This window comes from Dromaius novaehollandiae, chromosome 5 (assembly GCF_036370855.1).
Source record: "Dromaius novaehollandiae isolate bDroNov1 chromosome 5, bDroNov1.hap1, whole genome shotgun sequence".
Lineage (NCBI taxonomy): Eukaryota > Metazoa > Chordata > Aves > Casuariiformes > Dromaiidae > Dromaius > Dromaius novaehollandiae.
The window spans coordinates 67,962,517-67,983,823 of record NC_088102.1 but is presented as its reverse complement, the minus strand read 5'-3'; the positions used below and the strand labels follow the sequence as shown (position 1 = coordinate 67,983,823).

Sequence of the window (21,307 nt, the reverse complement as noted above, 5' to 3'; positions counted from 1 at the left end):
AGACAGCTATGATGATGTGTTTTTACCACTGAGAGCTGGTTTGTTTGTCATTTGTGTCACATCATCTTGGATACAAATCATCTCAGCAGAACAAGGAATATTTCCTGTAATAGGAAAGAGCCCTGAGCACAGCCAAACATGATGCTCATTAGCTGAAAAGCTGCTTCTCAAGGATTAGCATATAAAATGAAATACACATACATCTTTTGAAGGAAGATTCAAACGTGCATAACTTCTGTACAGTAAAGAAGTGAGAAAACAGCTTCCTTCAGGGTGGTGTTAATAGAGAAGTTCCGTTGTATGTTTCTCTCTGAAATGAGAGAATCTTAAAGAAAGTGGCTATAAGAAAGTGATTGGTAGAATACCTGGTATAGAGCTATTAAAACCCACTGAAAGACCACAGTCAATAACTCTAACTCCCAAAAGAGATCGTCATTTGCTATCTATCACAGAAAATATATCAGAAAACTGATCGTTAGTCTCAGATTGAATCCTGATTAGCCAGAGGGTTAATTAGTATTTTGCAATACCTCATGGTCTCAGACGATGTCCTATTGTAGTTGCCTCTGCACACAAAATATAAGAGAAATATGCCTCTCGACACAGTTTACAGGCTGACATTAACAGATTCTACAGGTTAGGAATGGTGCTTGGGAACCTGATGATCACAAGGCTGCAAAAGGTACTTTGCTGTAAGTTATGAACAATAGGAGCTGTTGCTTCCCCTTTGTGTAATACTGCCTGGTTTGGAATACCCTGTGATTCATATGATGCAATTGTAGCCACGTGTATGCAACTTTCTCCTTCAGTCATGGCTGTGTCTGCCCTTAAGTGTTTGATCTGGTATATTTAACATCCATCTGTGCTGGGATTATGAAAGGAATCTAAGGAAGCTGAGCACGTAGAACTCACTGGGTTTTTTTTCAGTTGGACTTAAATAATAACTGTCTTACCAGAATATCCCAGCCAATGCAATGGATTTTAAAAGCATGTGGCATTAAACCAATGCTCTGTCAAATGAGCTCATCACTACTCGTTAGTCCCAGCAGTGACTCTTCTACATATTATTCCAAACTCCTCAGAGGAGCTCTGTACCTAATTTCTCCCTCTCCAGTGTATACTGACTTCTATCAGAGAGTAATGTTACCTTTTTTCCTGGTTAACAGATACTCTGCGGAGGCCAATTCTATAGAGCACAGCTGTTCGTGCTGCAGGGAAGCAGAGACTAGTGTGAGGGAAGTGGAACTGAAATGCCCCACTGGGAACTCAACAACACATAAGTATGTGTATGTGGAAAGCTGCAGTTGTCAAGACACTGTATGTGACATCTCAAAGTCTGAAGAATCCACAAGCACAGAAGAAAATGACGAGAGCGCTCTGAACCGTATCAAGAGGGCTATCAGCTTAACATCAAACTGAAGGGGAAAAAACTAACAGCACTTAAGAGACTATGCACCATTCTCATCTTCCTTGATTAGTTCAGAACTTTGCTTTTCCCAGTTACTGTATCCTATGTGTTTTCTGATTATTTTTAACAATGCTCTAATTTATTTGTGTGCAAAAGTAGGGGGAACTTTCTTCCAAGTGTATAGTCTTTTGGGTCCATTTGTAATCAGCTTATTTGCTCTGAATGATTAAAAGCACATTTCAAAAATTTGGGTTTTATGCTTATTCATGTGCTGTTTTGATGACCTTCAGTTTTAAAAGAGAAGGAAAGTTTTTCAAGCTACAGGAAGTCAACTGACATACTTCCTAAATCTCTTGAATATCCATCTATGGCTCCTTAAAACGTAAAATACGTGAAGGTCTTGTCTGGAGGACCCAACATGTAAGGTGGGGCAGTACTTGGTGCTGTCTGCTGGACAAACAGAAGATAGATAAAGTATCGTGATGTGATACAAGTGACTTTAAGAAACTTTTGCTGTAGTTCAGCACCACATCATTTTTTAGCAAGGTTGTGTGTGTTTTAGTACTGTCTCGAGGGCTGCTTTTTTTCATCACAGTTACACATTTTTCACTGAGAAGATAGTTCCTCTGCTGTGAGAGTATGAGGTTCATTCACAGTGTTTGAACTTTGAGGGATGCATAGTTAGTAAAATAGGAGGAGGACTCCAAATTCATACCTTTGCAAAACAGATGTCCATCTCTGAGCTAGTCATCCTAGGCTTCTCTACAGCAAATGGAAAGAAATAGCCATTTGGGGCATTCATTGATCTCATACTAAAGGAGATACACAAAGGAGATTAGCTGCCTGGCATTCTAAAGTGCCTATTTATCTGACCTGACCGCAAAGGGAGCTGAAGGAGATTAGCTCAGAGATGGACATCTATCTTGAAGACATCTGAAGTACAGTGAGAGTAGTCCACACCTTCTGTATGTGAAAATTGCATTTAGCATTATTTTTGTCTCTGTTAATGAAACTAATTGTGTCTTACCTTTCTGAGAACTTAAACCTGTTTGAGCCACAGTCAACCTAAATGCAAGCATCTTTGCTAAATAAAGTGGTAGAATCTGTGGCATAGGAGAGATGCTGTGAATTCAGGACATTTTTTCATGTGAAAAAAGAGCTCTTTATGCTGTTTTCTCCCTCCTTTCCTTATGTATCATCCATTCTGTGCTACTGTTTGCCCTGCCAAGTGTGCTGCAGCTTAGAAGGCAGACATCAGTAGGAAGGACAGAAAATTAAATACAAGAAGTGTTTCATCTTCAGAATACTGTCGTTGGAGAGCTAATGTCTGTGGAGGGGGAGAAGTAGGTGATCCAAGAAGAAGGAAGTTTTGTCACTTTAAAAAGCAAGCTCCAGAACTGCTGAAACCTGTTTTCTGCTTCAGTCTGGGTTTCAAAGATTTGTATCTCTAGTTCATCTGTGAGATGTGACTGAAGCTTTTCTCTTGAGGCATTTAGAAGTCACTCTCATGCGTGGATTCTTTGTTGTCTAACAATTTGTGTACTGACACTACAGTCTACTTTTCCTTAAGTGGTGTGTAAAGACCACTTGGCTCAAAATCTGTCAGTTTAGCTGTTTTTTGAGATCATCATTTTTGCAGTGTGCACTATACTTATACTGAAAACCAAAATCTCCCTTGTTTCGTTCTTTGCTCCTGTTTTATCATCTGTATTGGCTCTTTCTGTCCTTCTAGTGAAGGGCAAACTAACTCTAAATAAGGAATTTAAATGATCTGCTGTAAAAGTCAGTAGAACTGCAGATTTTGGCTTTGCCACTGTAGGGCAGTCTGTGGCTAAGAATGTAAAGTTACTTCAGAGACAAAAAGCAGGCTGTGTACAGAGGGGAGGTTATACATTGCCAAGAGTTTACCGCCAAGAAGAATGAGTGATGCTGTTTCCCCACAGATGCTTGTATGCTCTTAGTAAGCATTGGGAAAAACAGTCCTGATGGGTTTACATGCATGCACAGCATGATGTTGCTTGCAGTGCTCCGGATTATAGCAACCCCTTCAGTTTTGCTATTGGGTCAGTGCTGCCCATAATCGAGTTCCCAAGTGGGTACTGTCAGAGAATTCTTAGTTACAGGTGCTTGGCAGTTCCAGGTCAAGCTGTACATGTCAAATCTCCACCCCTTTCTGCACTCTTGGTCACCTCAGAAGTTTGCAGTTCAATTCACACCTGTATTTCCACTGGAACTAGATGACAAAATTGAGCAGATTAAACTTTATGCCCAGCAGAGAAATCCACAAAGAGCCTTTCAAAGAGAAATTTCTGTAAGATATGCCCAAGAAAAAGGGAAACAATTGCTGGGAGAGAGCCTTTCCTCCGAATCTGAAAGCGCAGTTGCTCAGTCAAGAGATTCCTTCTCTCCAAGTTTTATACCCCTACATAAAAAAAAAATCTCTGTCTTTAGGAGGAGTCCATTATATCCACTTAGACATTCCTACAAGCATTCTTTACCTACAGAGAACAGCCTTTCTAGTAATGCTGTGATAGAAAAACAAGCTTTGCTGCTTCATGCTAGTCATTACCTCTGTGCTAGGCAAGTGACTGGAAGTCCTGTCTCAGAAAACTGAGTTGGTGCTTTCTGGCAGCCCTGGGAGATGGAGTTAGGGCTCCCTCATCTGGAGGGGTCCTAGGAAAGGAAAGAAGTTGTAACTGAAGAAGTTGTAACACTACAAAGAGTGCAGTGGTGGCAGTGAGCAGCACTCTTCCTCCTTCTCGTAACTCTCTTGAAAGAAAATGGAGACCTGCCCTGCATGACCACATGGAGCTTTTTGATTCTTAAATCCAAGCAGGAGCTCTTGGGTCTGCAGGCCACAAGCTCAGCCTCACCTGGAAAACCCAAGGGAGCAATTGAAGAAATCTCTCACAAGGCAGTGCCAGACATTTAGGGGCCGCAGAGGATGTGGTGGAATCTTCTGATCCCATTGCCTTTTTCCCCACTTGCGCTCCCAGGCAGGGCCTACTGCAAGGGTCACTGACAAGGATGCTGGAAGGGAACGGACTTGACTCCTTCTGTCCTCCAGAATTTTCTCCATCCTCCAGGAATTTCTCTGTCCTCTAGGGTCTAGCAAGAAAGGAGCAGTAGCAACAGCACCAGCAGAGCTCAGCCGTGTGGCAGAGTTGCTAAAACACTGGCATGGATCCATGCCAAAGAGCAGTGTTCCTCTCCTCTCAGACTTTTTCTTCAGCTTCCCACTTCCATTTTTGACAAAGGACTTCCTTTTGGTTTGTGTTTTTGTTTTTTCATCTCCAGTTACTTAGCAGTTCTGGCTTTGCCCTGAAAAAGAAGGAAGCCTTCTTGTGAGGCAGGTGGGACTTCTACCCACACAGCTTTTGAAGGCACCAAAAGCCTAGGGTCCTAGCTCTTGCCGTACAAGAGCTGCTTAGTGTGGCCTCACTTTGGTGCACTGTCCCTAAGTGAGAGGTGAGCAATTTCCCCAGGCATGGTGTTTGACCATGTCCCTGAGCAGTGCAGTCCTTGAACCTGCTCGGCCATTCTGGTGAGCAAAAAATAACTATCATAGCCCTATTGCTGCCTTTGCTAAAGGAGGGAAGAGCAGGCACTAGCAGTCTGATATATCCCAAGGACAGGCTGGAGCTAGGATCCATGATTACTGCCTAGGTTGCAGGAGGTTGTGATTTTGAGTCTCTCTCTCTCAGGTGCATGCTCCTCCAAGCTCAAGAAATCCTTCCCAAGCGGCTGCAGTCTTACGGGAAACTCCTCACAGCATACAGCCAGCCATAGGAGACTACTGCTGAAAGCTGAGGCACTCTGAACCCACTCAGGTTGAGTGGGTTGGCCGCAGCTCAGACAGGCTGCCATTGCCATGCAAGGTAAGAGCACTGCTGCTGCGGTTTCTAGTGCAACCAAAAAAAAAAAAAAAAGACATTGCTCTATTGTTATGGGTTCTGAGATGCACTGTGAGCTTGCCCTAATGCAGGTTACATGCTGGAAGGGTGGCAATTGTGGCATGTACCTCATCTGTGGAAGCACATGGGTTTAATTCCTAATTGTAGTTTTCTCCAAGGTAATTTGAAGCTCAGACTGTTTCTTCCTATTTATCTAGAGATGCACTGGAAACTTCATGTTGTTCATACAGTGACAATTTTCATCTGAAGTTGAAAAGGAACCCTCAGAAGATTTTCTGATAAAGGGAATGTGGTTGTTTTATCAAGAATTACTGGACAAGTGTTTCAAGAACACCAGTGGCAGAATGGAAAAGGCTTGTCAGCGACACAGAAAAAATCACTGCTGCTATCTGAGGTGAGGTGAATGGGATTCAGAAGGGGGAAAAAAGCCACATTCAAAACAAGAACAAACCTCTCCAAAAAAATAAAAGGTAGGAATTTGTGATCTAGTAATTATCTTGTTTAATGATGTAACTATACGTTATGATATTATCATTTTGAAGGGGAAAGGGAAGACAAAATTTTCACTATGTTTACTATTGGAATGCACTTTGTTAAACCATGCTTCACTGAACTCAGCACAGCCAACTGCACATAAGCCCCAATCAAAGGACATCAGCAAAGGCAAAGCCATATGTAAATAAGCATGTAGTTACAGTGCTTGTTACACACTGTTTGAACTTGTGTAGCACAAGCAAACTCATATACTGTGAAAGAAAGGAGGCAGAAGTAGACTTAGAAGCTCTAAAATCATAGGAAGGAAAATTCTTGCAAACTTTAGGTCCCAGAAAAACTGAAATATAGGAAATTGTTTATCAGTGCTACTCTTATTTAAATATATTTCATCTCCCAGCAAAAGCTTTAGGGGGTGTTTTAAGGGAGAACAAATTCTTCAAGGTAAACATCCTTTTGCGTAAGCCAAATTTTCTAAATTAATTCAGTCTTCTCAGGATGCCACAAACTTCTGTGCTATTAACTGGCAACCTCCCGAACTAACTTCCAACTAGACTACATACGCCATGTTGCCAATCACTGATGTAGATGATGTAATCATGTTTTTATGAGCTTCACTTTTTAAAAAACCTAATGGGTTCAAACTGGACTTTCTTTAACCTTTCAGTTTTTCAACAGTCAAACATAAAAATGCTTGAATTATTTTCACAAATTTGTCTCTAGAACAGTGAAAAGCACTACTTGTAATTTTTTCTTATTCTAAGACTTGAACTTTAAGAAAACCCACCAAACATAGCAGAATTCATCATGGAGTTTTGATGCTGCTTTAGTGCAAGAACTTCCATGCCAGAATGTGTTTCTGTTGCAGACTGATTTAAAGCTAGGAAAGGCTGTATGTAGCCTTTTTCTCTGCTTTTGGCTAGCCTTATCTCCATATTTCACAAAAAAATGGGGTTTTCCCTACTGCCATCAAATTCCACAAGCTTCCTTAATTCCAGGAAATCATGGATCTTCCAGTGTATAAGCAATTCCATTTCAATACGAATGATTTGTTCCTGGTTATATACCACATGGTCTATTTGGCAGGTAAAATCTTTTCATTTGCTTTGAGGGATAAATAGAGGGACTAGTCCTTAGACCCTAATTCAGCTAGTCACACAAATGCTAATCTTTGCACGTAGCAGGAGCTACTGCCTGATGATACAAAGGCAGTTTATTATCTCAGTCTGAGCTAATTAGAAGCATCAAAGACTTTCAAATTGTGTAAAGATTAGCAAGTATGTGGGGAGCAAGGTCAGGAAGAAGCTTTGGATACTAAGGGAAGCAACGTGTGTAAAACTACCCTATTCGGCAGAAATCAAGTAGAGGAAAAGTTTGCAAGTGCTGGGGTTGAGAAGGAGCACCTTCGCTTCATGTAGCTCTCTTTCAAGCAGTAACAAAAGGCAACAGGCATGTGATCTAGGAACGTGTCTTTGCACATAGTGCCTGAGACCTGACACAGCAGTGGAATTCCAATAGCCTGTCCCTTTGGACTACATTAACTGAGCGCTCCCTGCACTCTGTGGTATCTACTCATGTGGCTTCTGCCTTCTGTAATTTGTACCTAGGGAAATTCGTCTCTCTCTGCCAGCTTGTGTTTCACAGGAGTCTTTCCCTTTAATGCACTCCTTATTAAGCTCAGAGGAAGTTGTCCACTCTGCAATAGCCTAAGTGCTGTCCTACTGGCATGGGGAACTGCAGAAGCAGACATACTTCATGGTCTTCCTAGTTGTTAATCATCAGCCTCTTGACAGCTGGAGCATGAGCTGTATGCTCATTTCCTTCTTAAAAACATGGGGAGCCTGAACTAAACACAGCACACACATGTGGCACTGAGCAGCAGCTAGCTATTGGATGGCTAATACTAACTCCCGCAACCTGCTAAGCAGAGGCCTGGGGAAAGACTATGGCCCCATAGTCTTTTTTTCCCCCTCTCTGGATAGTTACTTGGATTTAAAAGAAAATTAGTATTTAGCCATTTAGAAAACTGCTTTGGTTTTAGTGGCTACAAGTGTTCAAGGCGTATCAGAATGCCCTAGTGCCCAAGGAAAGCTCTGAAACTTGGATGGCATAGCAGAGTTAGCTACTCACTGTGAAATGTTGTGGTTCATGCTGAACCAGTCATTACCTCATAGATTCAGTAGGAATGCTCCGAAAGAATTTCGGGTCAGGCCCTTGAATAGTAAGATAGTGTAAGTCCAATTTAGGAAACTAAACAGGCCCAGGTGGCTTAGCTTCTCCCCTCAGGCTGTTCCTTTGCCCCTTCTTTCTGCCTTTCTTTTGGCTTGCAGTGGTTTTCCGTCACGGCTTACATGATTACTGAGTCTGTAATTACAGGGCTATAAGGACTTCAGTATTAAATGGCCTTTTCTGACTTGGCTTGGCATCCGTAGGCTGTAGGAAAAAAGAGGTGGAATCTGCTCTAGCCTGAAAGCCCAAAAGCTCTAATTCTTAAAAAAGGAATTTTCACATCCTTCCCCAGATGGGGCCCTGGCTTCCCTTTGTTTTGCTACCTTATGGTTTTTTTCCTCAGGAGGGCTGTTTAAAGCAAAATCTTTGAGGCAGAGAAAGCCCAAGGGCCCAACCTCCTGATGAGATGCCTTTCTGTGCAGGGAGTCTTTCTAATGTGAGGAAGTGCCAATAGGTCAATGAGACCTGTGTGCACAAACACCAATCAGCCGTGTCATTACTCCTTGTATGTAAATTTAAAAAGATCTACATCTTAAAAAAACAAAAAACAGCAGGTAAATTTATTCCTTGCGAATGGGAGTAACTGATGCCCTTGACTGGTTCAGGAAAGGTCAAGAAACCCTATGGCAAGATGGGAGGTTGTGGAGTTTTGTTTGTTCTAAGGCAAAATGTAAGAAAATAACCTACCGTATCCAATCAAAATTAAAATACTGAAGACATTCTTCATGTATTTTAATAGACAGTTAATGACATAGATCTACTCCCTGCCCTTCTTCTGCCTGTTGCAGATCACCATATACTACCACCCCTTTTAAGCTGTGTGGTGGACCTAAACTTGATGGAGCAAATACATCTTTAATGTTAATTTCCTAAATTCTATGGGCTTATGCCAGGGATTAAAATATAGTCCATGTTGTTCTTGAATTCTGCTGGCAATGTAGAATGTGCAAAATCATGTAACCATTAATTATGTAAAATATTTTGCCAAATTCATTTCAGATGTTTTTATCGCATCGATGGCGTGAGGGGCTTGAGACCACATGCAAAATTGACATTTTCCTGGCTGACTTTACCTTGTTAATGAACTAAACGGTATTTCTCTATAGAGTTGTTATATTGTCAGTGCTGAGAAAATATATATATATATTTAGTGGATTTACATGGTAAGAAATAGTATTGTTTCCTTTGCCTGAAATGAACTGGAATATTAGAAGCTTTTCAGGCAGAATCTTGTCAGTGCTTGGACTGACCATGGATGTTGTGTCACGAGAAACTTTGTAGCCTTAACACTTTACAGTACATATGGGAGTACCCTTTGAGAGAAGGGTGTGAAACAAGTGCAACTGCCAAACTTCCATACGGCAGTTGGGTATGGATGGTGTTAATCCCCCTGAGGCGCCCAATTTAAGTGCTTCATTACTGAGTTTGTAGCAAACACTATGGGACGTGAGTCACTGGTGTCTTACGTTAGCTTCATGCAGGTTTATCTCCTGTGAGTCAGTGATGATAAAGAAGCTGAGTTAATATTTACCTATTGTATTTACTAAATTCACATACCCTTTAATGGCAAATGATGCATGAAATGGGTTGTAAAGAAGCCAAGAGGGATTGTTCTTTTTGCTAGTACAGCTGCAGCAGAATGAAGGCCTCTTAGGCTGGAGGGCCCAATAAAGGGAAGAGTTATAACTATTCCCCCTGTAGTGGCACACTGGGTTTAATAACTTGTGTGCCTGCAATAGCAATGATTCAGTGATAAGGGATCAACATATTCACAAGTTTCCTGTCAATCTGAATTTCGTTCTGAAAACTTGCTGTGTTTTCCTTCTGCAAACCCCAGTGTTGCCACAATTGAATATAAAAACTTCATTTGAATGCAAATATCCCTCCCCTGTCAGTAATCCTAAAATCATTTCAGGGGATTAGAGCATCCAGGGATTTCGGAGGAGTGCAGCCAGTGCTCTCTGCAGAGAAGCCAGAAGCAGCAGTTCTGGTTAGTGACTGGCAGGAACTCTGCTCCCCGAGAAATGGCAAACGAGTGACCAAAATGACAGAGGAGACAAGTGGAGGTAAGAAAATGGTTAGGGTGCAGACCAAGAGGACAGGGTTTCATCATTCTCTGAGTAGCAAATGTGCTCTTTTCTCAGGGGAGGATCCCAGATGATTGATGTTACTTTCTCTGCTGAAAGGAGCAGAAGGAGGAGGTTCAATGAATTGTCTGTTTTATTCTGTCTGTCCCTTGGACATGTAGTTTTAACTAGTTTATGTTTAACTAGTTTGGCTTTAACTAGTTTATTTAACTATAGTTTATGTTGTTCGTTTTCCTCCCAGGCCTATATATGCTAGCTGGGACTTTCAGGGGGAAATCCTGCTGTAGCTCATCACTCCTGCCCACCCTGGCATGCCCCTGAACCATCCCACGTGTGGAAGACAAATGGGAGAGAGTTGTGGTCATCAGACTCACCAGGTCTTTGTCAGGTAGGGACTGCTCCAACCTGAACGGTATCTTTGGGAGGCAGTTCATATGTGGTTCCTGCCGCTTTTGTGCTGCCCACTTGGAATAAAGGGATTTTGTTTTAGGTTCAGGAATCAGACCCCTGGATTCCTGTTCTTCTTTCTCCTCTCATACCTGTGTGAATGAAAAAGATGCCGATGCCTTGATTTCCTGGGTGGGAGTGGGAAGAGAAGAGGACTGTAATTAAAAAGATGAGCTCTATCTCTGCAGAGTTCTGCGCTTGACTTTGCCACTGACGTGGATTTGGGAAAATAATAGATTTCGTCTTTTCCTCTTTATCCTCAGCTAAACTCTTCCTTTCTGTATCAGTGTCAGTGGGATACTGACCTCTACGCTTTCTCTGCTGGGCTTCACAGCCCTTCCCTACATCAACCATTAATACTGTTCTGTGGCCTGAAAGAGGAGGCTACATTAACCAAAAACTGAATCTGAGTGTTACCATGGAAATCTGCTGAAACTGAGTGTTACTATTGTACTGTATGGGATTTAATGTCATCCTAATATCCACTATATCATAACCTCATAGTCTGGGTTATCTACTAGATATTCTGCTGTTTGACATCATAATTGTTTGGGTGGCAAAGAGTGAGGAAGATGAGCTGTGATCAAAAGGAAAAGCAGCAGAAACCTACTACTTCCATCACTGGTGCCGTAAAGTCTGTCAGCTCTGTATGCCAGCCAAAATGGCAGGGCTTCAAGAACAGACTTTACCTTCCAATAGTGCCCTGCCTCAAGTGTGACTGACAATGGAATTAATGGGGCACGGACAGTGGGAAAGGGGTAACATGAACTCATGTTTCATGTGCTGTACAATGCTGTAACCCACTAGTGCGGGATTTTCTTAAGAGCAACAGCAGCAGCAAATCTTCTTCTGGCAGATATTTGCACCTGCACCTCTGAAAGCCACTTACTAAACAGCTCATAAACCTGTTGGGGGGAACAACTGAAAAGAATCAGTGGGCCAGCTTCAGAATACTTAGCTCTGTACATGCCAGAAAGTTTGGTAAAACAGTGCACAAGTCCTTGAGGACTGGTTTATCATCTGCCAACCAGATAAAAGGGCATGAACCTTTCCCAGTGAGTCCATGGACTTACTGGGGCCAAGGACTTGTAGCAGGGGTGAAATCTAAGTCTGCTTGAAGCCATATTTGTGCTCGCTTAGTACTGGGAATCATTCTGGCATCAGTGTATTCCAAAAGGGCCGTGTAGTAATTGAAGGTATCGAAACATGTCATGCATGTTTGTTGGATTTGCTGGGACTGGGTGAGAGGCTTCGTCTGTGACAGAGATGGTTCCCCAATAGCTCGGATAAAGTAGAACAGCATTAGGTGAGCTCGTGCCTTCAAAGCAGGTAAATCTCCAAAGAAGGCCCTAAAATTACTGACATAAAACATCTGTGGCAGGAAATCTAGGCACTGTCCTACAGTAGGACATGCATCGGCTCATGACTGAGCACTCTGGATTTTTGATGGGTGTGTTCTAGGATATTAAAACACTGATAACTCCAACCAACCCCATTGAAGCAGTGTAACTGAAGGAATGAGCCATGGTTTTCATTTTGGTGGGTCTTGTGCACTACTCCCTAATGCTGTTTGGAGAAAAACAAAGTTTCTATGTGTATAAAGAATAAATTAACCTCCCATGCCTGACTGGTGCAATCAAATTACATTTGTGTGGTGGAGGTGAGAAGTTTGCAGTGTGTGGACTAATACGCTTTCTGGTCTGTTGAAGCAGGAAATCTCTGGCCTTTTTTTAAAATAGTTTGAAATCACTTGTTAAAGCCCATATCCCTCCTGCCAAAAGATTTTGCTCTAAATAAACCATGTATTTATGCCTGACCTTACAATATTTTTTGCCCTAACACTTAGAAGTAGCCATCAAGCCAGCAGAGGCAACAAACACTTTTCCTTGAGCTGGGGAACTGTCCTGATGTGCAAACCAGAGGAAAGCTTTGAATGAGGGCACTGATTGCTTGTTACTAATAAAATGCTATGAAAAAGAAAAACAATTGTTTCCAAAGAAAAGGCAACACAGCAGGGGAAAAAAATCTTTGTAAGGAAGGAGAAAAGCTAAGGACAGCTCTCTGTCCCCATGTAAAGCAAGAGAAAACTAAATACTTGTTGTTTCTGAAAGAGAGGAGCTTACTGGGTACTAAGCATGAATCACTGAAAGAAAAATGAATGAAGCTCCACCTTTCAGGGACCATGCCATCAATGTTCTGTTCTCATGCCAAATTCCTGGACTATAAAAATCTGCCTATAAGCCAAGAAAAAAACACTTCCCTGGAAGGATTTTCGAGTTACCACTTCATGGCAAGATGGAAATAAAAAAGAGGAGGTCATTTTGGATCTTCTGCCTAATTTGGAGTTTTTGCAAGGGAAAAGAACCAGTTCAGATAGGTAAGAAAAAAATCGAATTCTCAGATTATTTACTCACATATTGCTTTTGACAACTAGAGTTATCAGATGAAAATACATAACATATTCATGTAAGAGCTATAGGCATGCCAGATATTGTTAAACAGTATACATATGCATCCTTAACTTAAGCCACTTAAGTATTTTTGTGTTTTTCTTTGCGCTACTAGGTAATCTAACAACTGTTTTATTTTCTAAGTAGGTAATCTTAAACAGTACAATCTCTTGATCCTTTTTAATACATTTCACTTATCTTCTTTATAGGGGAAATATGTCAGCATAGTGCCTGCTAGGCTCAATTGGCCAGTATGAAATTAGGAGTACTCACTTTTTGTGTTCTGCTATGCTGTTACCTCGTTTGGTTTTGAATGTCTTACGCCTTTCCCAGTCACTCAATACACTAACAATTGCTGTGGTGTTTTTTGCTGTCTTGGTAATTCTAGCAACTCTCCTTAAAAGAATAAGCCAAGCTTTCTTTTCCCATCACTCCTGTGTAGAAAAGTGCTAAATCACCATACTTCACTTTAGTGCTGCAAACAGCTATGGCAAATTACAGTCCCTTCAAAAAGCTGTTTCTGTAAGAACTTGGTGCTATAGTTCATGTTGCACATTTCTAACATCAAGACTGGAATTTTTCAGTGCTCCTCTGCTGGTTCTTAGATATGAATATCTCATAACATTTTAGAGTTCAGTGAGTATATGAATGGTTTTGATTTGATCTCTCATGGACCTTGCTAGGTTGATGTTCCTAAATGTGCCACATCAACAACAGAAAGAAACTTGCCCATTTCTTCTTGCCATTCTTCCACATGGGCCCAGAAGAGATGCTAAAAGCATAATAGAGCAAGCACATATTTAATTCAAGGTGTAGCTTTCTTTGATTCATATTGGCTTTGTGCAATCAGTGGTATGAAAACTGCTTTCTATGCAATTAAAGTATCTGTCAATGCCTTAGGCAGTAAGTGCAATGCAGCACTCCAAGGCATGTGTTTTAGTTGAAATGAAAAATAAGTAGCTCTGAGCTGACTACTGAAGCTGATGGCAGGCTCAGCTGCTGAGATCAGTGGCTGCCCTTTTGCTGAAATGTCGTGTGGTTTGTGATGTCTCTTAGAGGAGACTTGATAGAAGACTTCGGACCAAATTCTTGCCGGTTTTAAGGGGTAGGATTTCAAAGGCAGAAATAAAATTTAGGCAGTCAGGATGGGATTACCCAGGAGGAACTTCTCCTCTCCACTTTAGACAACTACAGTGTAGATGTATGTTTCTGTCTAAGTTGGCACACCTCAGCTCCCTTCACGGACAATAGAGAGAAACAGGCAGTCTTGGAGCAGGGTTCATTTTCCTAGGTAGATGTACTAGTTGGGCAGCTGAATCCCTTCTGTTTCTCACTATTGAATTCAAAGGAGCCTGGGCTGATCTGCTCGGATTGGAGGTGTCTCTGACATGGACTTCTAAAATTAGGTGAGATTAATTTCCTTCCTAGTGTCTTCCAGGAGGCAGTATTTTTGCCTTTGAAAATGTCTCCTTTAACATTTTTCAACAATGATCTCAACTGCAAACCAGCACCGGCAGAGTGAATCACTAACCTTCCCACTCTGACTCTTTCTTCAGTCCAGGTCTCTACTGTCAGCAGGAGCGAATGTGCCACCTGGGGCAACTTTCACTTTCATACATTTGACCATGTTAAGTTCACTTTCCCTGGAACCTGCACATATGTCTTTGCTTCACACTGCAATGACAGCTACCAGGACTTTAACATCCAAATCAGGCGCAGTGACAAGAATAGCCTCTTGATCTACTTCACTGTCACCATTGATGGAGTTATCTTGGAGGTGAAAGAAACAGGCATCACAGTGAATGGGAACCAGTGAGTAAAAACTGTACTTCTGTTTTCTTGTGTTGTTGTTTTATTGTTACATATTAGCTATGAGTGGTCTGTCTAGAAAGGGGCCTTATCCTGCAGAGGGATATATGGGTGCATGTGATATGCTCACTTTGAGCAGAGTCCATTCCATAGTAGTGGAGAAGGCAAGAAGCATGTAGATGCCCAGGAATCACAGGAACACCTTAGCAAAAGGCAGTATAATGTCTAATGGAACTCTAACAAAATATAAGGTGTAGATTTCCTTAATGTCATTTTTATTTGGAGGGGTCTCTTTTTTTTTTTTTTTTTTTTTTTTTTTTTTTTTTTGAGGGGAAGAGATAAGATCAACACTTTATTCATAGAAGATTTTGATTTTGAAGAAACTCTTTTTTTTTTCTCATAATATTATTTCTGTGGTACTAAGCTTACTGTTGTTGGTTGCCATTCAGGAACAGATGGTCCTTTTAGAATAAGTTTTCTTTTTCTAGATAGACAAGTCTAGAAATTGCACTTCTTCACAGATCACAGCTTGCCATGGGTTATGAAGTCTTATACATAACTACGAAGGACAGAAGTTTCAGAAGTCAAAATCCACACCTTTAATTTCAACCTGAAATGAACCAGAAAGCAAACTGCAGGCAGAAAGACAAAAATACTCCATGAGGAAATGGATGGTCAAGGACAACGGTAGCTGAGTTTTGGTGTAATTTTAAGGGTAACCTTCATGAGAGGTGCAGTGGTCTGCTCCCCGCATATAGGTATCAAGAGCTCAGGCAAGCTTTGACTCTGGGAAGAAACCTCACAACTTTGTTGAGAAAATTGCAAGCATTATGGTCTGTCTTTTCTTGACGGTCTTCCAAAAAAATCAAAATACAGAACAGCATCACTTAGTTGTAATTATAGTAGCAAAACCCAGATGTGTCCTAAATCAAAGCAGCAATATATCTGCTATCTTTTCCATTGATTTTCCAGAAAGCCTACCCCTCTTCTGATGTAAAACAAGGAGAATGCACAGAAAGGTGGGAAAGGTTGAGAAACTCAGTTAATTACCTTAATTAAGCTGAGGTTGGCTGTTTAAGCCCTTGGTGAGATAAAAAAGTGGTCTAGATCTGAGTGACGTCTGTACAGGGGTAGTAGAACAGACCAAAATTCCGCTGCACCTCCCAAGCACCAAAGAAAAGCCTGGAGAGATGATGAGAACCTGCGGTGTCCTCATGTGGGAAACAGTTTCCCAGTAGGGTGGTCTCACTCCTCATATCCTTATGGGTTAGGTCCTCAGTTCATGTAAACCAGCATAGCTGTATTGGTATCAGTAGAGCATCTAATGTAGTATTGACACGCTTGTGACGAAAATACATTGTCTTGTGGATTAAGGTTTGTAAAAGGTCACAATGGAAAAGGTTATCATACCTAAACTTAACGCGTTGTGTGGATCAAGCCTGACCTTGAAAGGAAGGTCCCTATGGCTTATTTGGCTCCTTTTGACTTTAATCTTTTTTCCCCCATATCTCTGAAAGGATTTGATGAGTCTTGCTCTTTTTCCCCCCTCCCCCGCTTCAATGTAGTCAAAGTTCGTTTCCTCCAATTTCCAGGATCCCCATGCCCTTCAGCTTGAAGAGCATCCTGATTGAGGACACCTGTGCTTACTTCCAAGTCACTTCCAAGCTGGGCCTGACACTCAAGTGGAACTGGGCTGACACTCTCCTAGTATGAACAGCCAGTTAGTTGTTTTTCTCTTGGTGAACCTCATCAATGGTGGAAAGCAGAGCTGCACACAGGCACCATGTTGATTTGGGGTTTGGGGGCAGGGGCTATCACTGTATGCATAAGGTGATGGGGACATACCACACTAGTTTGTTTCACTAACAATACCACACAATTCCATTATTTTATGAGGCAGGTGACTGGAATTGCAATTCCTAGGTCTCCCCAAGCAATTTTACCTGACAAAAGATGTCACTGACAACCCTGGGGATAGCATCCCTGTAGTTATCTGCTTCCTGCACTGAGCAGTGGCAGAAGCACAATTAGTTCCCCTAGCCCTGACTTGTTAGTTACATCTTGTGTGGGAAACTGATTCAATCTGTGTGGTCAATTTGGTCTGTGACCTCTCTCCTTCCAAGACTGCATATTGCCATGGGGCAGTTCCCCTCTATAAATCTACCCCCAATATACCATTTCCTGTGGTACTCTGTTTACATGTCTGGGTATAAATAGTAATTCTCCACAATCAGGGATGGTGAGATTTCCAATACCTAAATGAATGAGAGTGGTATGTCATGTTTTGCAGTACAGAGAGACAGAGGGAGGGTAGAAATGGAACAGAGAGGAAAAAAAATTGGGAAACTTTGTGTAGATAGAAGGCCAGACAGAATATAAGGCCTATAGCCAACTTCTACAATCAAGTACCAATTCTGATTTAATCAAGCATTTGCTTCCCTCTCCCCCTGCACTAATTAATATCTGAAGTATTACAGGCACCACCTGTAGAGTGGACACAATTTTAGGGAGGCACACCCATAGGAAAAGGATCACCTTTTACAGATGGACCTGAGCAAATTCTGTACTGCCCCCAAGCATGCATGAGTGATGGGGTGTGTTAATTCAATCTAGTGAGGCAATAATGTGCTAACCTGGCTCTTTATTGCATATAGTATGGGCAGAACAAGTTATGCTGGGCAGGCCCAACCCTAGAAATATAATAGTTTTCTATTTAGCCAATGCAATAGAGAAAGCATTAGGTGCTGCTAAGAGTTGACCAGAAGCTGTTTCTTCGCAGCATCCAGCATCACAGCACAGCTGAGTATCTGTCCTTCTGCCCAGAGCAGAGCTGTGTTTTCTGCATGAGGAAGGAAGCAGGTGTGTACTGGAAGATAGTGGTCCAAGGATTAGTCCAGTATTCGGCATGCTGCAGTTAGCTGTTTAGTAGGTAGGAGTAACAATTGTTAGAAAATTATCTTCCTGTGTAAATTCAGCCTTTCTACTGGTAAATTTTATGACAGATTTATAGCTGAAAAGGAAACTGCCAGAAAGAGATAAAAGCACAGTAGCAGAAATGCTTTCTCTACAGTGATCTGTGTAGTAACATGTGCTGTTGAGGGGGAAAAAGACTTTAAACGCTGGGTTTCCTCTTTGCTTTTGTTTCTTAGTTGGACCTAGAAGAAACATATAAAGAGAAAATATGTGGTCTGTGTGGGAACTATGATGGCAGTAAGAAGAATGATTTGATTTTGGACGGTAAGCCATGATTACGGCATGTTACCTGTAGAACACGATTGTATTAATAATGTGACATGAAACCTGACATCCATTTTCTCTAAGCAGGGTTTCAGGTTTCCTGAAAGATATTCTGAAATACATGGACATTTCCATATAACAGAGATGCATTTTAAGTGCTTCTGGGATGATTTCGGATCCTCTGCTGTTTGCAAACTTGCAACTATGTCTTAAACCTCTTTCATCCAAATTAATTGCAAGGCTGTCATGTAGTACCATTGCCAGGTTTCCCACTGATAGCAATAAACTTTAAGGAAGTTGTGGTCTCAAATGAAGCATGAGTGGATTTGTTCTCCTTGCATTTTCATCATTTTACAATTGGGTAGCAAGTATGATTAGTTTTGCCTCTGTAGTGAAATGAAAAAAAGGCTTTAGGAGGGCTTTTGTTTTCAGAAAAGTTAGTGAGAAAGCAGCTGAAAACAAGGCTTTTGGGGAAGTCGTTCTTGCAGGCCTGCAACCAGTTAAGGGACTGAGCTAGTATAGGAGAACAGACCTGGTCAGAAATCTCTCTATTAAACTCCTTTTTTAAAATCAGAAGAACGGCAACTCATGCGTACTCTTCATAAGAATGTATAAATTTCAAAAAAACATTTTGTCAGAAAGATTTCTCAAATCTGGAATCAAGTTTTTGGAAATGCTTTGGGAAAATGTACCCTTCTTGCTAGTGTAATGGTTGCATGCATATATCGTGTACCTGTCTTCCTCCTTCTGTCCCTTCCCATCTCCTCTAGCCAGTGAAAAGTAGTAAATTACCAGATAATTAGAAACATCGGCACCTAAGGCTGCGCTCTAGTTTATGATGGTAGAAACAACTAAACTGTGTGACTGTTACACATGCAAATGCAGAACTGTGTAGATCAGATGCACCTGTAAAGAACCAAAATTTCTGAAACTGATGAGCTGCACTAGAAAGGTCAAGAGTCCCATGTGATTTTTTTTTTTTTTTTGTTGTTGTTGTTGTTGTGTATGCTGCCAGCAGTCCTTGGTACAAGAGTGCCAGATGCCTGATTCTAGCTGGATAAAAGTTGTATCAGGCTGTCATCCTCTATATTATGGATGCTGTGGATAGATCAGGGCACTTTGGTGAAGAACATATTGCCTTATAGCACAAAGATTAAATGCATATTCACAGACCATTAACTGATCTAAAGAATTGCTGTGGATCTGACAGTTACTCGGATGCATCTGGGGCTTTTACAGGGTACAAAATGCACCCGAGGCAGTTTGGAAACTTCCACAAAGTAGAGGATCCATCAGAAAAGTGTGCTGATGTGAGTCCAGATGACCACACTGGAAGAGATCCTAGGAAGGAAGATGATAGATGCAGTAAATATGTAAGTATATGTGGCCAAGAAGTATAAACCCTACTGACCTACAGTCCTGGAGAGACTGTATTGAAAGAAGTGTTATGTACAGAGCATGCACTGAGATGAATTTGTCAGGAGTCCAGCCATGACTCTGAGAAAAAAAAGTTGATCTTATAGCTGGAATAACGTGCTACTACAGTGTTAAAGAAATGCATAGTGGGAAAATATACAAGTGCAGACAATTCCAGTCCGAGAAAAAGAGCCTCATGAAAGAAGGTTAGAATGGATGACATCCTGAGGTCCCTTCCAACCTGAATTATTCTGTGATGATGGCCTTGTCATCAGAAATTGGGATGAACTTCATATAAACCTGACTGCTGGTAAAGTGTTTATCATTGCTTTTCTTTTCCTTCATGCTTTTTTTTTTCTCCTCAGAAAAAAAAATGTAAGAAACTTCTGTCCCACTTTGGAAACTGCCCCGAAGTGGTTGCTTTTGATGACTATGTAGCCACCTGTGCTGAAGATATGTGCCATTGTGTGGTTAATTCTTCTCACTCTGATTTGGTTTCCACCTGCATATGCAGCACTTTAAACCAGTACTCTCGAGACTGTGTCCTCAGGAAGGGAGACCCTGGGAGATGGAGAACCAAAGAGCTTTGCTGTAAGTAGCTAGTGCTCTAGAGATTTTTTTCAGGTGAGCCATATATGGCCAAATCCTGATCCCAGCAGAGCTGAGCTGGGAGCCCTGTTACTACAGTGAATCAGGTAATAGGAGCACTTTGACAGAAACATTGTTAGTAGAAAAGCTTCTATAAGTTCAACTTGATTTTTGCTCCTTAAATTTGAATTGTTTAGCATATCTTCCTTTGTCTTCCTCCTTATGACTTTTTTCTTCTTTTGACCCCGTGCAATTAACTCATAAATGGTCTTGTTTTAAATTGTGACATTTATTGGATCAGAAGGAGTCACTGAGAAGTCTCAAATGTTTGTCCTCATCTTATCCTATGTGTTCGTACTCCTGTGTTGCAGCTACTGAGAAGGAAATCACACTAAATCCAGGGGGAGGGCTACAGGAAGTTCTTCCAAACAGCTGTTGTGGATTTAGATAGAGGACTAATGCTGGAAGGGCTGATATTCAAGGCAATAAACAAGCTATTATGACTCCATAAATGATTCTAGTGTCCTTTGCTGGTACCATGACTTTGGTCATCCTTGAGCTAATATGATAATGTGAAAACCTATTTCCAAGCAGTACTATTTTCCCCAAAGATGAAGTAATAGTGACCATAAGAAGTTCTTTTAATGGTTAAAAGAACGTGACAAGTCCGGGTAGAAAGTTTTGCAACCAGGATATGGGGGAAAGAAGGAAGGAGTTGGGTAGTGATATAATGATTCTAGAGCACTTACAAACGAATCATTAACATATCCCATCTTGGATTTACCATCCCATTTGTTCTTGCAGATCAGGAATGTCCAAATAATATGGAGTATATGGAATGTGGAAACTCCTGTGCTGACACATGCGCTGACCCAGAGAGGAGCAAGATATGCAAAGCTCCATGTACAGATGGCTGCTTCTGTCCTCCTGGTAAGGCAGTTCGCTTCTTCTAATAGGCCTACGCATCAAGGGACAAATAGGGAGGTCGTTCCCTTTCAGTTAGCAGCAATTATTTTCTTTATCATTTTACACTAAAGACAATGAATAAACTGTTTCTTCAGGTATAATTAACAACTCTCTTCTTGGTAGAACCAGATCTCTCTAGGTTCAAGATCCTTACACTGGGATAGGGGAGGGAAAGGACAGATACCTAAGGGCTAGACAGAAAAAAATGGTACAGGTGTAGTGGGAAAAAAAAAGGAGAGGTGGTCTCTAGTTAGTAAGAATACA

General features: G+C 41.3%; 2 protein-coding genes across 5 annotated transcripts in view; both read left to right on the top strand.

The window, feature by feature from the left end:
- The window catches only part of MUC2 (mucin 2, oligomeric mucus/gel-forming), a 67,041-nt gene extending 65,387 nt beyond the window's left edge, over positions 1-1,654 (top strand). Inside the window, exon 56 of the mRNA XM_064513329.1 lies at positions 1,167-1,654. Within this exon, the coding sequence (XP_064369399.1) occupies positions 1,167-1,419 (253 nt within the window). The 3' untranslated portion in view covers positions 1,420-1,654. The remainder of the gene's footprint in view (positions 1-1,166) is intronic.
- An 8,202-nt stretch (positions 1,655-9,856) lies between these two features.
- The window catches only part of LOC112993637 (mucin-5B), a 48,255-nt gene continuing 36,804 nt past the window's right edge, over positions 9,857-21,307 (top strand). For 2 of the 4 annotated variants that reach the window (XM_064513157.1, XM_026117433.2), the window contains exons 1-9: positions 9,864-10,109; positions 10,372-10,518; positions 12,755-12,954; positions 14,584-14,839; positions 16,429-16,543; positions 17,986-18,073; positions 19,313-19,446; positions 19,855-20,080; positions 20,882-21,007. In XM_064513157.1, coding sequence (XP_064369227.1) covers positions 12,873-12,954; positions 14,584-14,839; positions 16,429-16,543; positions 17,986-18,073; positions 19,313-19,446; positions 19,855-20,080; positions 20,882-21,007 — 1,027 coding nt within the window. In that variant the 5' untranslated portion in view covers positions 9,864-10,109; positions 10,372-10,518; positions 12,755-12,872. Of the gene's footprint in view, positions 10,110-10,371; positions 10,519-12,754; positions 12,955-14,583; positions 14,840-16,428; positions 16,557-17,985; positions 18,074-19,312; positions 19,447-19,854; positions 20,081-20,881; positions 21,008-21,307 lie in introns of those variants that run through there. The other 2 variants (XR_010389538.1, XM_064513158.1) reach the window with 2 other exon arrangements.